At 38.0% G+C, this 18,346-nt stretch overlaps 3 protein-coding genes and 1 long non-coding RNA gene across 6 annotated transcripts in view; 2 read left to right on the plus strand and 2 right to left on the minus strand.

Annotated features, from left to right (window-relative positions):
• Positions 1-249: 249 nt before the first annotated feature.
• Positions 250-9,207, plus strand: actl6b (actin-like 6B). The gene is made up of 12 exons (XM_079403065.1): positions 250-409; positions 507-607; positions 1,311-1,408; positions 1,541-1,635; positions 3,648-3,754; positions 3,831-3,920; positions 3,998-4,059; positions 7,066-7,180; positions 7,777-7,857; positions 7,981-8,076; positions 8,709-8,795; positions 8,883-9,207. The coding sequence occupies exons 1-12, from the start codon at positions 298-300 to the stop codon at positions 8,961-8,963; spliced, it is 1,125 nt and encodes a 374-aa protein (XP_079259191.1). The 5' UTR covers positions 250-297; the 3' UTR covers positions 8,964-9,207.
• A 1,047-nt stretch (positions 9,208-10,254) lies between these two features.
• Positions 10,255-15,333, plus strand: LOC306861023 (SPRY domain-containing SOCS box protein 2). 2 transcript variants are annotated; one of them, XM_079403080.1, is made up of 3 exons: positions 10,255-10,310; positions 12,111-12,816; positions 14,525-15,333. In XM_079403080.1, the coding sequence occupies exons 2-3, from the start codon at positions 12,141-12,143 to the stop codon at positions 14,677-14,679; spliced, it is 831 nt and encodes a 276-aa protein (XP_079259206.1). In that variant the 5' UTR covers positions 10,255-10,310; positions 12,111-12,140; the 3' UTR covers positions 14,680-15,333. The 2 variants fall into 2 exon arrangements, with proteins under 2 accessions (XP_079259206.1, XP_079259207.1); XM_079403081.1 differs by having other exon boundaries at positions 10,284-10,361.
• LOC306861034 lies at positions 14,273-16,477 on the minus strand. Its single transcript, XR_013783439.1, has 3 exons — positions 16,308-16,477; positions 15,528-15,790; positions 14,273-14,634 (listed from the first exon to the last, which is right to left on the minus strand). It is a non-coding gene; the product is annotated as an uncharacterized lncRNA (long non-coding RNA).
• Positions 16,478-17,448: 971 nt separating this feature from the next.
• The window catches only part of LOC306861028 (eukaryotic translation initiation factor 4E type 2-like), an 8,485-nt gene continuing 7,587 nt past the window's right edge, over positions 17,449-18,346 (minus strand). Inside the window, exon 7 of one of the 2 annotated variants that reach the window (XM_079403087.1) lies at positions 17,449-18,346. This exon is cut by the window's right edge and continues 62 nt beyond it. The gene's annotated coding sequence lies outside the window, so the exon portion shown is untranslated. The other variant, XM_079403089.1, reaches the window with a different exon arrangement.

Here is an 18,346-nt window from a genome sequence, read left to right on the forward strand (position 1 = left end):
AATAGTGTGCCGTTCTCCTCTGGCCAGACAGACCCAGCAGTTTAATTCTAGGTTGCAACCAAGTCAGAATGTGCACTTATTACTGTAAGGCTGCTTTGAAACAATCTGTATTGTATAAATAAACTGATTTGACATGATCGACCCATAAACCCAAAGCTTTGAGAATCGTCCTGAAGTTCCTAGAGTCTGACTGTACTGAACATCACATGATTATCATTGGTTACGTTCCTGTTTGCTGTGTAGGCAGATTTCCCCACCACTATAGGAGTGACCGCTGAGGAGGAGGGGCCAGCTAACATGGGGGAGGAGCAAGAGAGCAACAATGGGCGGAGTTATTACATAGACACAACAGCCCTGCATGTGCCACGGGCGGGTGTAGAACTCATCTCTCCACTGAAGAACGGCATGAGTACGACACACACACACAGAGGATTTAATATCAAATGCAAGAGCGTATTCTACAGAATGTCTCTGTTTCTATTGTTTTCTCAATTGATCTCTTTTAGTTGAGGACTGGAACGCATTTCAAGCCATAATTGACCACATCTACAGCAAACACATCAAATCTGAGCCCAGCTTACACCCTGTTCTCATGTCTGAAGCTCCTGTGAGTACATCAACACTCTTAGAGGAATCTGAGACTAGGATGAGTGTGTTTCTTCATCAGGTTTGTAGAAATGTGTCTCTGCATCAGTGTCTCAGCAATGGATGCTCTGCAGTGAATGGGTGCCGTCAGAATGAGAGTCCAAACAGCTGATAAAAACATCACAATAATCCACACCACTCCAGTCCATCAGTTAACATCTGGAGAAGACAAAAGCTGAAACAAATCCAGCATTAAGACGTTTTTAAGTCTATAATCCATAATTCATAATAACGCTTCCTCCAGTGAAAAAGTGCATCTCCTGTTGTCTCTCACATCAAAATCCAGCCACATATTTGTTTAGAGCTGTTTTGTCTTGTAAACGCTGCTGGATCTGTACAGATTTCTCTCCTGATTCAGACCAGAACACTTTTTCACTGGAGGAAGAGTTATTATGAATTATGGACTTAAAAACGTCTTAATGCTGGATTAGTTTCAGCTTTTGTCTTCTCCAGATGTTAACTGATGGACTGGAGTGGTGTGGATTATTGTGATGTTTTTATCAGCTGTTTGGACTCTCATTCTGACGGCACCCATTCACTGCAGAGCATCCATTGCTGAGACACTGATGCAGAGACACATTCCTACAAACCTGATGAAGAAACAAACTCATCCTCATCTGGGATGTCCTGAGGGTGAAGTGGTTACAATGTTTCTCTCGTGACAGTGGAACTCACGGGCGAAGAGAGAAAAGCTAACAGAACTCATATTCGAGCATTACAACATCCCCGCCTTCTTCCTGTGCAAGACTGCTGTGCTCACCGCGTATCCAATCAGAAAGCTCCACTCGAGAACATCAGCCAATCAGAATCCAGAGAGGCTGAGTTTCCTCATGTGTTAAAGACAGGCTGATGATGTCATGATGTTTGTACGTCACCTTAACCTGATCGACTGCAGCTTTGCTAACGGTCGAGCCACAGGCCTCGTGCTGGACAGCGGAGCCACGCACACCACTGCCATCCCAGTGCATGATGGGTACGTCCTGCAGCAAGGTAAGTAGGAGACCGTGCATTAGTTAGTGACATGGTCATCATCTAAGGACTCTAAATGATCAACATGATAAAACTGCAGATAAACCTGTGTCACGCAATCTATTACATGTCTCCTGTTGATATTTTAATTTAAAGCTCTTTTAGTGTAATTGTACAAACGTCCAGCTTCAGCTTTCTGCTGTCACATTTTCACACTTTAAAAAAGAAATACGACCTCAAGTTGTGTCAATCACGTTTACACACTGCCTCCGCCATAAAAAAACTTTCATCCGCCATAAAAAAATTTGGATCAGGTTCGATTTTCTGCGTTTTCGCATCCGTAGCATGCATTATGATAGGAAAGGATGAGACATACAAAAAAACTGAAAAACGCACGGGAAAATCTCAGACTCAGTGTGCAATGACCTTTACTGGACTGAAGCAGATTCAGATAGGGGCTTCAGAGCAGGTTCGGGAATTATTTGATTCAGATTGGGACTTCAGAGCGGGATCGTGATTCATTTGATTCAGATTGGGACTTCAGAGCAGGTTCAGGAATTATTTGATTCAGATTGGGATTTCGGAGCGGGTTCGTGATTCATTTGATTCAGATTGGGACTTCAGAGCGGGATCGGGAATTATTTGATTCAGATAGGGGCTTCAGAGCAGGTTCAGGAATTATTTGATTCAGATTGGGATTTCGGAGCGGGTTCGTGATTCATTTGATTCAGATTGGGACTTCAGAGCGGGATCGGGAATTATTTGATTCAGATAGGGGCTTCAGAGCAGGTTCGGGAATTATTTGATTCAGATTGGGACTTCAGAGCGGGTTTGTGATTCATTTCATATCGGGACATGCTTCGGAGTCCCGATCTGAATAATGGTTCACGAATCACGAATCATTTGATTTAGACTGGAACTACGGAGCAGATTCGCAAATCATTTGATTTAGATCGGGACTTTGGAGTGCTTTTCTGATTTTTTTCTAATTAAACGATACAATACATTAGAGCCAGTACATTTTTATGTAGTAGATCTATATTTTGAGTAGTCAAACAATCCAAAGAAAACATCTTTAAAACAGAAAGAGAAGTCAAAATAAGATCAGATGAACATTAAATAAATCTGAGCAAAGTGTCTCTGAGTAGGTACAAGTGAATGAATCTTCCTCGGAAGAGACAAAAACAGCAACTCACTTTAATGTCTGACTTGTATTAGAATTACGTTCATAAGCTTTTTTGTTGTTGTTTTTGAATTTAAATGAACTTATAGTTTCCAAAGTCATACATCGCTTGTTATGATTTTAAACGAGATGGGAGAAACGGCGTTGTTTGAATCTCTGAATCAGCGCTCGAAACGCCACATGCTGCTCAAAACTGTGTAAATGCAAGAAAAACTAGGTTCAAACATGCAGAATCAATTTCATCTTGTGTCATGTATCATGTTTTTTGAATGTTAATATTTGTTTTAGAACATTTAGAGAACATTCAAAAGTAACATTCCCATAATGTTTGCAATGATAAAATGGAGTGTTCCTTTAACATTCACACATTTAAAATAAAAAGAAAGCAGATGTTTAAATGTTCAGAAATAATGTTTTCTTAAAACATTCTTGATCTTAGAACATATTTTTAAGTGCTTTTAGAGACAATGTTACAATAGATGATCGACTATAATAATAACTGTAACTATAACATTATAATCATCCTAATTCTACCAGAATAGCAAAGTTCACACCACAGCCATAATAACTATAATTACTACTGCAACTATAACTATAACTAAAACTATAAAGTTTTATCATTCATTCTAATTCTAGTATAGTAAAGTCCACAGCACAACCTCAACAATAACTGATATAGTGCTGCTCATTTGCTGAAGACAAACACTCACACACACTAGTCACACTGACTCTTTCCAGCAGCTGATTGATTGCAGTTTACAGAGCGATCACAGTATGGGTTTAGCATCAGTGTGTGTGTTTCTAGCACTCAGACCAGCAGTAGTGCAGATGTGTGTGTTCTTGTGTTCAGGGATCGTCAAGTCTCCTCTGGCCGGTGATTTCATCTCCATGCAGTGTCGAGAGCTGTTTCAGGAGATGAACATCGACACAGTTCCTCCGTACATGATCGCGTCTAAGGTAGCGTGTCTCCTGCGATTCTCCTCCATGTGTGTGTGTGTGGTGTTCAGTCTCTCAGTCTGTGTGTGTCCATCAGGAGCCCGTGAGGGAAGGAGCTCCGCCGCTCTGGACCAAGAAGGACAAACTCCCTCCCGTCACCAAGTCCTGGCACACGTACATGTGCAACGTAAGAGTCTGGAAGAGCATGTGAAACACACGTGTGTGACGCGACTGTCACATGATCGCTGACTGTCGCTCTTACAGGAGGTGATTCAGGATTTCCAGGCGTCTGTGCTGCAGGTGTCTGACTCTCCGTATGATGAACAGTGAGTGGAACACACACAAGTCAAGTCACCGTTATTTATAAAGGACTTTTTACAATGCAGATTGTGTCAAAACAGCTTTACTGCATTAAAGAAGGGAAATAGTGTGTCAAAATAGTGTCCTTCTCCTCTGGCCAGACAAAATCATCAGTTTAAATCTAGACTAAAGCAGAACCAGATTGTGCAAAGGACTCATCTGGTTCCTGTGGTCTTGTCCCGATGGCCGTCTTGGAGACAGGGTCTTCACTGGGGGTCAGTCTCTGGGGTCATCTAGGTGTCCTGGCTGTAGAGGTCATCTCTAGGTGCTGATCCACCATCTGATCTGGATACAGTCTGGATCTGGGTGGCTACGCTGACCTCGGAATAAGAAAGAAACAGACTAATATTAGCGTAGATGCCATTCTTCTAACAATGTAACAAGTACATCAGGTGTTTTGGGAAGTGTTCCCGGTTCCGGTTGACCTAATTAATGCAGCCTAACAATCCTTTAACGGATCTGAATTATAGAAATGTGATAGTGTATTATGTGTGAGCCAGGTTAAAGAGATGGGTCTTTAATCTAGATTTAAACTGACAGAGTGTCTGCTTCCCGAACAGTGTTAGGTAGATTGTTCCAGAGTTTGGGAGCTAAATAGGAAAAGGATCTCCCGCCTGCAGTTGATTTTGATATTCTAGGTAGGGCTGGGAATCGATTCCGAGGTGTTGGGAAAGGTTGGAGGTTCCAAAGGTTGGAATCGACTCCACATTCAGAGCGTTTTTCAGTTCAACAAAGCTTGTCTATGGGTGCCTCTCAAATGGACGGCTGCATCCTTACAAAGGCTGCACACATTTAAGTTCACGAAAATAAACTGAAAGGAAACAAGTCAGGACGATCTGATGATCTGAATTTGAGGATGCAGCCTTCTGTTTGAGAAGCACCATTCGCCTCCCTCATGCTCAATAAAAGTCGTAATTACAAGAGTTGTGAGACAAAATATAATTATTTTTTATCTAGAAAAGATCTAGTTTTATTACCCTTAGCCTCATGATCGCTAAAAGTGATTAGAAGTCTGATTTGTTTCCACGAAAAGGTTCTTTCGAATAGATAGTTTTAATGAACCAGTTAAAAAAGCAAAACAAACAAAAAACGATTCAGAGGTTATGTTACGGTGGAACTGGTTTATATTGTCCACAATTTTGAGCGCTGCACGACAGAAGAGCTCATGACGTGATCGATGGTCTTGATCTTATTTCCATCTGAAATACTATTTTTTTTCTATCAGCCGATGATAATTCTAAAAGAAAACGTCACGAGCATCAGTGACCAAGAGCGCATCTGATTGACAGATAAACCACGAGCTCTATCAGTGTTATTGTTAATGTTCTGGTTATTTTGTTTCAATGTACAGTTTGTTAATTTTATGCAAAGCATGCAGTCAAAGTAAACTTCAGCATTCAGCTGAACTGTGCACATTTATTTTAGACACTTCATGTCTTGTTCAATGCTTGAGATAAATGCATGTCCCTGCTGAGCAGTGAGCTATGACTAATTTCACGGGCAAAGCAGACAAAATGATGATTAAAAAATCAGAGCTATAGAAATATATCGTCATTTTTTACAAATAAAGCTTCATATTATGAGAAAGATACTTTTTACGACCTTTATATCCTGCAGTCATGGCGAGATTAGGTTCCTTCATTCAAAAAAAAAAAACAAGAATCGAAAACAACAGAGGAATCGATTCTTGGAATTGAATCCCATCGATTCCAGAACCAGGAATTGGAATTGGACTTGATTCCAAAAAGTTTTGAGATCGCAGCGGACGTGAAGGACTATAATGTGATAAGAGCTCACTCAAATACTGAGGAGCCAAACCATTCAGGGCCTTATAGGTAATTAGCAAGATCTTAAAATGTATCCGATGTTTAATAGGGAGCCAGTGCAGTGTTGACAGAACCGGGCTAATGTGGTCATACTTCCTGGTTCTAGTAAGAACTCTAGCTGCTGCATTTTGAACCAGCTGTAGTTTGTTTATTAAACATGCAGAGCAACCACCCAATAAAGCATTACAATAATCTAGCCTCGAGGTCATGAATGCATGAATTAATGTTTCTGCATTTGACATTGAGAGCATAGGTCGTAATTTAGATATGTTTTTAAGATGGAAAAATTAAGTTTTACAAATGATAGAAACATGGCTGTCAAAGGAGAGATTGTTATCAAACAGCACACCTAGGTTCCTAACTGATGATGAAGAATTTACAGAGCAGCCATCAAGTATTAGACAGTGATCTAGGTTATTATATGTGGAGGTTTTTAGTCTTATAATTAACACCTTACTCATCATCCATTTTTTGATATCAACTATACATTCTGTTAGTTTTGCAAATTGGTGTGTTTCACTGGGCCACGAAGAAATATAGAGCTGAGTATCATCAGCATAACAGTGAAAGCTAACACCATGTTTCCTGATGATATCTCCCAAGGGTAACATGTAAAGCGTGAAAAGTAACGGTCCTAGTACTGAGCCTTGAAGTACTCCATACTGCACTTGTGATTGATATGATACCTCTTCATTTACTGCCACAAATTGATGGCGGTCAGATAAGTACGATTTAAACCATGCCAGTGCACTTCCACTAATGCCAACATAATTTTCTAGTCTATTTAAAAGAATGTTGTGGTCGATAGTGTCAAACGCAACACTAAGATCCAGTAGCACTAATAGAGAGATACAACCACGATCAGATGATAAGAGCAGATCATTTGTAACTCTAATGGGAGCAGTCTCAGAAACGGTCTAAATCCTGACTGGAAATCCTCACATATACCATTTTTCTATAAGAAGGAATATAATTGTGAAGATACTACCTTTTCTAGTATCTTTAACAGAAAAGGGAGATTCAAGATCTGAGGTCTGTAATTAATTAATTTGTTGGGGTCAAGTTGTGTTTTTATTTATGAGAGGCTTAATAACACACACACACTCTCACACTCACGTGTCTGATCTGGTGTCTGTGTGGGTTCAGGGTTGCTGCTCAGATGCCGACGGTGCACTATGAGATGCCGAGCGGTTACAGCACAGATTACGGAGCCGAGAGGTTACGTATCCCCGAGGGCCTGTTCGATCCATCCAATGTGAAGGTGAAGTCTAGATAAGATCTGCTTCAGTCCATCCAGATCAGCGCTCCTAAACGAGGAGCCCGGGGCCAAGAGATGAGCTCAAATGAGAAAAAGCAAGCATTAAAACAAGCTGAAAATCAAGGCATAGTTAATTCCCTGAACAAATGTCATTAAATTTAATTAGGATTCCCACAATCTTGGAAATGTGTGATTTCTAGACCTGTCACAAAATCTTATAAAATTATGAAAATTAATAAAATCTAATAAAAGTTTTGGAAATGAATGAAATCTGAAAAAGTTATGGAAACTAATAAAATACTGAAAAGTCATGAAAATGTCATGTTAATGAATAAATTCCCAAAGATTCTTGGAAATCAATACAAATCTTTTGAACAAGTAATAGAAACTATTTTTAAGTTATATGAAGCTACAAAACAATATTTATAGAGTACAAAGTGTTGTTTGTGGATAAAAAAACAACAACAACCCTGCAATCACAAACAACTAGATAAGTCATGGAAATGCATTAGTAATGATAGTGTAAAAAACATTTCTGGAATTATGGTATTTAAATACTTATAATTATGTTAATCATTTGAATGACCTCATCTTCTCAGGGTCTGTCCGGTAACACCATGCTGGGCGTCGGACACGTGGTCACTACCAGCATCGGCATGTGTGACATCGACATCCGGCCGGTAAGAGAGAAAACGCTTCTCTTAGCCTACGCTGTATACAGAACATGCAGAGCACTGGAGCATCAGGACCACTGATGTTCTGCTCTCTCTACGAGTGTGTCATATGTGTGTGTGTGTGCTGAGGGTCTGTATGGCAGCGTGATCGTGACGGGAGGAAACACGCTCCTGCAGGGCTTCACAGAGAGACTCAACAGAGAACTGTCTCAGAAAGCACCGCCGGTGAGTCCTGATCTCTGTCTGATCTCTATCTGATTTAAGTCTGTTGTCTTTCTGATCTCAGTCTCATTTCTGTCTAAACTCCATCTGATTTCCTTCCAATCTGTCTGATTTCTATCTGATCCCAGTCTGATTTTCATCTGATCTCTCTCAGATCTCCATCTGATCATCATCTAGTTTTAGTCTTGTCTCTCTCTGTCTGATCTCAATTTCATTTCAGTCTGATCTCCTTCCAATCTCTGTCTGATTTCCATCTGATCTTTGGCTGATCTTAATCTGTTCTCAGTCTAATCTGTCTAAACTCCATCTGATCTCAGTCTAATCTCTGTCTAGATTCCATCTGATCTCTGTCTCATCCCAGTCTGATCTTCTTCCGATTTCTGTCTGATTTTCATCTGATCTCGTTTTAGTCTTGTCTCTCTCTGTCCGATCTCTGCCTGATCCTTGTCTAATCTCAGTCTGATTTCAGTCTGTTCTCTTTCTGATCCCTGTCTCATCTTCATCTGATCTCTGTCTGATCTCCATCTGATCATCATCTAGTTTTAGTCTTGTCTCTCTCTGTCTGATCCCTGTCTCATCTTCATCTGATCTCTGTCTGATCTCCTCCTCACTAGCTCCTGATGTCTGTGTTTCAGAGCATGAGACTGAAGCTGATCGCCAGCAACAGCTCCATCGAGAGGAGATTCAGCTCCTGGATCGGAGGATCAATCCTGGCGTCACTGGTGAGAAATACAACAGCTGTTTTAGCACACACTGTTATATTATCTATTATTGTAAATATATAACTGACCTGATGTGTTCGTCCTCAGGGAACCTTCCAGCAGATGTGGATCTCAAAGCAGGAGTATGATGAGGGAGGAAAACAGAGCGTGGAGAGAAAATGTCCCTAAGAACACACACAAACCCCTAAAACACACTCACACACACACAACACAGCCCTCAAACACACACACACACACACACACACAACCCTTAAACACAAATACACACTGTCTCTTTCTCTCACAGTCATATGACATGCGCTTCATGCTGAATTATGTTTCTGAACAATCTGATCTGCATACAGTATTTACAGTAACTCAGAGTGTCATGGTCTCTGTCAGAAGCCCAATAAACTGAGAAATATCTTCATGTGTTCAGGAAGCTTCGTTCATGTGCTACACATTAGCAGAAAACAAGAATTCTTATATACATTTGTATAATTATTCATTTTATTTTATTTTAAATTTTAAATTAAAAATTAATTTTAAAACAGTATGGCCTGGTTTCACAGACAGGGCTTAGACTAGACCAGGATTAGGCCACAGTTGCCTTAGAAAACACATTACTGGTGTGCATCTTGAGACAAAACAAAGGCACTGATATATTTAAAGATCAGTCAGTGCAAGTTTCTTTCAGTTGAATTATTTTAGTTAGGGACTAAGTTTAAGCCTTGTCTGTGAAACCCAGGGTAAATAAATTATCATTGTATGTAAGCTGTTAAAACTGCATCAAATGGTAACTTTAACATCTGTGACCCTGCAGCACAGAAGCAGTCATCAGTAACACAGGTATATCTGCAGCAATAGACAACAATACATTGTATGGATCAAAATTATACATTTCTCTTTTATGACAAAAATCATTAGGATATTAAGATCATGTTCCATCAAGATATTTAGTAAATTTCCTACCGTAAATATATCAAAACTTCATTTTTGATTAGTAATATGCATTGCTAAGAACTTCATTTGAACAACTTTAAAGGAGATTTTCTCAATATTTAGATTTTTTTGCTCCCTCAGATTCCAGATTTTCTAATAGTTGTATCTCAGACAAATATTGTCCGATCATAACAAACCATACATCAATGGAAAGATCATTTATTCAGCTTCAGATGATGTATAAATATCAGTTTAAACAAATTGACCCTCATGACTGGTTTGGTGCTCCAGGGTCACAAATAGTATTTGATATACATGAAACGATGGTTGCGTGGTAAATATAAATCCCCCCCCCCCCCCTTCCAATATCATAACAGAACATAAAATAATAATAATAATAATATCACCGTGGTAAACGTTTAGAAATAGTTTCTCCTGCGTGAAATACATCATAGGGGACGCACAGACGTCACTCTCGGTGTCGGCCTTGACATGACGGCCGGCGCTGACGTCGCGGGAGCGCGCACGGGAGATAAGTGACGTTTAAATGCGGGATGAACGGCGAACGGAGCGGAGTCAGCGCGCGCACTCACGGTAAGAGCATCTCATGAAGAAACGCTTCAATTCGTCTTTTTATGCTTTAATGTAAGTTTCAAGAGCAGGTCAAGTACACTATACAAATATTAATAACATTATAGATTTATTAAGAATAACTATTATTAAGTATAAATCTGTTTATTATAGATTATTATTTATTAAGTATTTGTATTATAACCAAACCAATTATACCAATAACTAAACCACTGTTTAACCCGTTGAGTTCAGAATTACAACACATAGACACATCGAATGACAGACACAAACAAACTATAGTTTCAGATGAGTGGCAAAATCATAAGGGTCAGTTTTTTAAAATTGAGATTTCTACATAAAAAATCTGAATAAATAATCTTTCCATTGATGTATGGTTTGTTATGATAGGACAATATTTGTCTGAGATACAACTATTAGAAAATCTGGAATCTGAGGGAGCAAAAAAATCTAAATATTGAGAAAATCTCCTTTAAAGTTGTTCAAATGAAGTTCTTAGCAATGCATATTACTAATCAGAAATGAAGTTTTGATATATTTACAGTAGGAAATTTACTAAATATCTTCATGGAACATGATCTTAATATCCTAATGATTTTTGTCATAAAAGAGAAATGTATAATTTTGATCCATACAATGTATTGTTGTCTATTGCTACAGATATACCTGTGTTACTCATGACTGCTTCTGTGCTGCAGGGACTCATATATTAAATATATTTAGTATACATCGCGATTCTCTTCATGATTGTGAGCTTGGTGTTCCTCGTGAGAGACCCGCCGTGTTTTCGTTCTGAACGCATATCTAACGAAACGCGGGAGAAATCTCGTTTGGAGTTAGGGTTAGGTTATGGTTAGTTAGGGTTAGGTTAGCTTATGGTTAGTTAGGGTTAGGTTAGGTTATGGTTAGTTAGGGTTAGGTTAGGGTTAGGTTAGGATCAGCACTATGAGATGCACCGACAGACTTGCACGTGCTCGATCGCGGCTGAGGTTAAATGCACGCGCAGTTTCGAATACGTTTATATGAAATTGATGTAAACACAGTGAGTTATGTTTTCAGAGCAGGACAAAACATCTGATAAATGTAAACACATCTGTGCATTAGTCTGAATGCAGCCTGTCTGTGATCTCAGTAATAATCAAACGGCAATAATGCAGACGAAACAAAAGTATTGTCTTTAAACTTTCAAATACTTAAACACGTATTTTAAAGAACTAATTCTTTAAAAAGTAGCCTGCTTATATAATTTATTTTTATATAAAATAAAGTTAATTTTGCACAAAATAAATTTGATTTAAAATGTATATGAAAATGTGCAGTAATATTGAAAACTGAGAATGTGACGCATCGTGATATTGAGCTGATAATGATAATCATAACTGAATTGAATCATGAAACCAAGATTCATACCCTTACTTTTAAGATGGCAGTACTGGCATACAGAGATTACAAATATACACAAAAAGCATAGAAACTGCGATTTTGGTTAAGATGTAAAGATGTATGTAGCCTACACAGCAGAAGAATGAACTCCCAGAATCGGATCGGATCGGATCGTGAAGTGCCTGAAGATTCATATATTCCTACATATATAACCTCCACATCATTCCAAACCTGACTTTCTTCCTTCCATAGGATTATCTGAATTTTTTGGGTGAACTATTGCTTTAAGTTCAGTAAATACTATAGTAGGATATTAAAATACTTGAGTTTGTAATAATGATTGAATGATGATCTAAATCGCTGTAGTTTGACTGATGTTGTTGTATGGTGACCGTAGGCTGGTTTTGTGTCTTTGAACAGGAAATTGATGTTATTCTGTGATCTGATTGGATGGGTCTCACACTGTGCTGCTTGCTGAAGGACGGCGGTCCTAAAAAACACCATAAATCCCGATCAGCATTCTGTCCGTTTTCTGTAGCCCCACCCATTCGCCTGGCAGTGCTTTTAGACACACCCCCCGTCGCCCCTGGAAACCCACGGTCGCAGTGGAGCCCCACCTACCTGTCGCCCAATCTGAAGGTGTGTCCGTCGGGTGGGCGTGTCTCTCGTGCCCGTGTGGAGCAGAGCAGCGATGCAGTTCGTGGCGCGGTCGGCACGGCGACGGGGCTCCATATATGGGAGGTGCTGTGGGAGGAGCAAAAGAGAGGAAGCCACGCCCTACTGGGTGTGTCAACACACAAATGCACCCTCCAGGCCTCAGGCTACAAGGCATTAATAGGCGGAGACTTGTGTTCCTGGGGTTGGGAGCTCTCGACCAATCAGCTTTGGCATGATGGGAAGGCGGGGAGGCGGTACCCTGGGGGCGGAACCAGGGATGTCTTAAATGTTCCAGATCGTGTGTTAGTGGTGGTGGATGCAGACGCAGGGACGCTGGGATACGTGGTGGAGGACTGCTATCTGGGCGTCGCCTTCCAGGACCTCCCCAAAGGGGCGGAGCTTTTCCCTGCAGTGAGTTGTGTTTGGGGAGGAGCTGAAATCTGCATACGCTACCTGTGTGGCACGACACGTGAGTGTGACATCATCCCATGTCTGATACAAATGACGTCACATCACAAAGTGATATAAAAAAATAATTTTTATCATATTTGAAAAATTATAAAAAATAATTAAAAAAAATGTGTGTGCCTGGGTATAGACACACACACACACACACACACACACACACATACAGTGTTGGGAAGGTTACTTTGGAAAATAGGTTACAGATTAAAGGTGACCCTATTTAAAATGTAATTAATAGTGTAACTATATCAAGTACTTTAAAAAAGTAACGTAACTGATTACTTTATTACTTTTCTAAATTTGTAATGTTTTCAACTGTTAATCTTTTTGAAGCATGTAAAGCAGACCGGGTTATATTACAGTAAACTCAACACTGATTACTGACAGACTCACAATCATTCATCACTTCAATTAAGATTATAATCATTTCATTTAGAGCACAGCCAGCACAAAATTAGACTTACTTTGAGATACTTCTGAGATTAAATATAGATTTAAAACCAAAACAAGAAAGTTTAATAGCTCTGATACTGTTTTTGAAATCAAATCTTTGCACAGTTATTACAGGAAACACAATGTCTTGGAAAAAACAGTTAATCTTAAAAAAATTAATATACATCAACCCAAATAGGAAATAAAACAGTTATTAAATAAGCATGTGTCCTAAACTCCTGAAACATTGCTGTCTCATATTTTAGAGCCGTCAATGCAACTTATGAAAGAAAACAATCAAATCTGTGTGTGTGTGTGTGTGTGTGAGAGAGAGTGTGTGTGTGTGTGTGTGTGTGTGTGTGTGAGAGAGAGAGTGTGTGTGTGTGTGTGTGTGTGTGAGAGAGAGAGTGTGTGTGTGTGTGTGTGTGTGTGTGTGAGAGAGAGAGAGTGTGTGTGTGTGTGAGTGTGTGTGTGTGTGTGTGTGTGTGAGAGAGAGAGAGAGTGTGTGTGTGTGTGTGTGTGAGTGTGTGTGTGTGTGTGTGTGTGTCTGTGTGTGTGAGAGAGAGTGTGTGAGTGTGTGTGTGTGTGAGAGAGAGAGTGTGTGTGTGTGAGAGAGAGTGTGTGAGTGTGTGTGTGTGTGAGAGAGAGAGTGTGTGTGTGTGTGTAAAAAAATAATCAGATGTAACCCCCTTGTAATCATTAACATTTTCATAAGTAACTGTGATGTAATTACACATTTTTACTAAGCACAGACCAACTTTCGGTTGATAACATTTTTCGTTTAAAATACTAGTGTTAGAATACTATATTTAGTTTAGAATACTATATTTAGTTTAGAATACTATATTTAGTTTAGAATACTATATTTAGTTTAGAATACTATATTTAGTTTAGAATACTATATTTAGTTTAGAATACTCAAAGTCATTAAGCTCATCACCTTGAGTTTTTGAGTTTTCTCAGCTTCTGATTTTTGACGTGATGTTTTATAATTAGAGCTCGATAGAGGACAAATATACACAGCACACACAAAACACAAGACATGTTTATCCACGCATTTTTCAGCATTAAATGAAATATACAGTAAGGGCTGTACAGTATTGGCATTAATGCATTAACACATTTGTTTGACATTATAAGAGTTTCATTCTGTGTGATTTTTAAATATATCACATATTTATATATCAATATATCACATTGTATATTTATATAAAAATCAATTCCAACACAAATCACTGAACACAATAATAAATCTCTGCATGTCTGACTGTGTTTCTCAGGAGACCCACCTGCTCTGGAGGCTCTGAGCCGTTTATCTGCGCGGCGGGCCCTCGGAGGGGCCAGGCCCCGGAGCCGGACGCTGTCACTCCCATCTGCTCTACAGCGCCTCCTGCTGGACACACACAGCACAAACATCGCAGAGGAACAGCATTGACACTGCACATCACAACATAGCTTTACTCTTTAATTAAAGTTTTTCTAATACATGTTAAAATTGCAGATGTGTTCAGATTGTCAATCAGAATCAAACTGCAAGACTAAACCTTCTCAAATCATAAAAGAATTGTGTAAAGATGGTATATTCTGTAACTCCCTTTCCTTTTGTTGTGTGTGTGTGTGTGTATATATAATGTATTAATAGTGATAGAGAACAGATAGATATAGATTTTTCTTTTCCTGTATGTATGTATAGAGATAGATATATATTGAATATTATGTTAATATTTTTAATAATGTCTGTGCAGATATTTATAACTGAGAAAGTCCAGTTTTTATTTCTTATATATATATATATTTCCATTGTTAAACAAATCTTTAAAAATAAAATCTTTAAAAAATTATTTTGTCTTAAGAACTGAAATTTATATTATATCACCTCTAATATGATGTATAAATGAATATATAAAATTATATATCTTCAAAACTGATGAATTTTGCAACATTTACGGTACATGTACATTTAGCAGACGCTTTCATCCAAATGAGGGCAATCCCACTGTTATTTCCCTGTTTATCTCTGTGAAGCTGATTTGAAATATATGTATTGTATAAAAGCTCTATTATAATAAATGTAACTTGACTTGAACGTAATATAATTTCAGATTAATGCTTTACTGTTATAAATGTCCATCTGGAGAATCACGTCTTTCATTATGAAGAATATCATCATGAGGCTGAATCTCATGAAAACTATCATGAATCATCAAAACAAGCATAAAGGCCTTTCTTTACGCAGCATCTGTTTCATGAATCCCTCATTGAGTATAAATGAATGAGTGTCACCTGATCAGCAGGTCAAGCGACTGGCGTCTGTTAAAGTCCTTATCAGACACACACTCTTCTAGATCAGCTCACGGATGAAGAAGCCACACACTGCAGCTAAACACACTCAAACATGAAAGAAAACGCTTCCAGACGGTCCTTAAAGACGGTGAGGGTTTATTTCAAATATAATAAAGCAGATAAATAACTGAGTAAAACGAGACAGACTCTCTGAGATCCTCCTCTGCGGCTCGCTGCCCTTCTGCTCGGGACGACACACACGCCTGAAACACAACACACACACATGCAGAGATCTATTAAAAACATAATAATTCATTCTCACACATATCTGTCCCTGCAGCACAGAAGCAGTCATGAGTAGCACAGGTATATCTGTAGCAATAGACAACAATACATTGTATGGATCAAAATTATACATTTCTCTTTTATGACAAAAATCATTAGGATATTAAGATCATGTTCCATGAAGATATTTAGTACATTTCCTACTGTAAATATATCAAAACTTCATTTCTGATTAGTAATATGCATTGCTAAGAACTTCATTTGAACAACTTTAAAGGAGATTTTCTCAATATTTAGATTTTTTTGCTCCCTCAGATTCCAGATTTTCTAATTTTATAATATTATTTATTCAGCTTTCAGATGATGTATACATCTCAGTTTCGAAATATTGACCCTTATGACTGGTTTAGTGGTCCAGGGTCACATATGTTTTGATTCTGTTATTGTTACACTAAAATGACATTCTTATGCTGCAATATTATATAAAAATCAAACCTTCAGTATTCTGCTCAAATGTAGCATTAGCTGGAGACAGAATAACCCGCTGTAGAAGTTTATCTCTGACACACTGAAGATCTTCACACGGTTCTACAGATCAAACTCGACAGTTTATAGAGTTTATAGAGTTTAATGAGAGTTTGTTTACCGTCTGAGTGTCTCGCGCGTGACCGAAGCGGAAACACGTCATCAAACCGCTGCCGCTATTATTATTATTATTATTAATCAAATGAAATTACATGTACATGACAAACATCATACATGATATAAACAATAAACATTATACATGATATAAGCAATTATACGCTAGAGGGGCTGTATACAAATACAATCGTTTATATAGAAATATTAAAGCGTTTTAATTGCTTTATGTTTCATAGAAAATCGTATAATATCAATATAATGCTCCATTTCCTTCCTAAAATAAAAAAAGCTTTTTTGCAGGAGAACTTATATTTGTGAATAGGATTCTGCATTTATCATGATTTTCTTTGCTGTTCTCCAAGATTCAATATAATACAATAAAATTATCATCAATATTTTGTACAATAAAATCAGTCATTTTGCCAAACTAGTTTTTCAAAAGAGCAATGCCAAACTAATATAGCACTGTTTCAGGGCATCTGACACAAAAGGAATCAATATCAGATTTACATTTTCATATTTGGCCGTAAACTGTGTGATTTTAAATGACTTTACCTCGTCTGTAATTAAATATCGATTAGCTATTAACCAAACAATATTTCCGCACAATAAAGCTCTTATAGCACTGCTGGGAACAAACGTCAAATAAGAGCAACTTCTTACTGACTGAGCTGCTGTTTTTTATCTTATTGTATTTTAATGTAGTGCCGTTTCTTCTTGTCTTGCAATAAAATAAATAAAACAAAAGGGAACGCATAGAAAAATGAAATAAAATATTTACATCTAAAACCAATGAGGTGAAGATAATAAAAGCTGTAAATCAGTTTCAATGACCCTTATATTAATATGATTTCCCCATAATACAAATAAAATGAGCATTTACTGTATCAGCAATTATGGAAAAGTGTGACATTAATATTAATAACAATATAAAATGCAAAAGAAAGAAGCTGAAATGAATTGAAGGTCAAAATTCTTAATGAAAGGAACATTTAAGAACAATTTCTCCTTCCTCTAAACAGAGTCCAGAGCGAGGAGCTTCGTTTATTGATATTATTTAGTATTTTTAGTCCCTTTGAGCAACAAAGCAATAACCATGTTTTCTGTTAGGAGCAGAATTCATTGGATAAATAAAAAACTATCGATTATGTCGTGATTAAAAACAAATGTGAAAATGAATGAAGTGTCTATTCTACATCTGGACTCGCTCACACTGCATTAATGTCTTTCTCGTAGCGTCGAGCCTTATAACCAATCACACAGCTTCTGTTGAGCTCAGGAATGCAATCATACCACATAAATAAAAGATTCATTTCATAGCTTCAGTGATTATCCCCGACAGGATCGTCTGTGAAGCCAAAGCCAGAATACATGACAAGCCATTTTACCAAAACAAAACTGTTTTATATGCATTCTATTAATTGACATTTAATAATCATTATTACAATATCTAGAGCAATAATCCACAATAATGGTTTTGTCAGAACACTGCAGTCATAGCTCCTGTTTTTAAACAGATAACGTTTAACAATTAGTTGTTATTGGCAACAGATAAATTATTAAAGTGGGGATAAATGTAAAAAATTTTAAATAATCAATTGCCCCTTAATGGAAAAGTTCATGTCTGACCTTGATTTGAAATGATCTGTGTTGCAAAAACATACAAATAAACAGGAATTGAACTGAACTGCAGAGAATGTTTTTAATCAGGTTCTCATATCAAACACGCACTGAATCTGATTAAACTTACTGAGCAATCAACCAGAATGAAACGAAACTGAAGGAATGATCCTGGACAGTGTCCTCACACACACACACACACTCACTCACACACACACACACACACTCACACACACACGTATGCTGCTCGTGCTGAAAAGGGAAAGTGTCTA

The sequence above is a fragment of the Barbus barbus genome (genome assembly GCF_936440315.1).
Source record: "Barbus barbus genome assembly, chromosome: 41".
NCBI classification, from domain to species: Eukaryota; Metazoa; Chordata; class Actinopteri; order Cypriniformes; family Cyprinidae; genus Barbus; species Barbus barbus.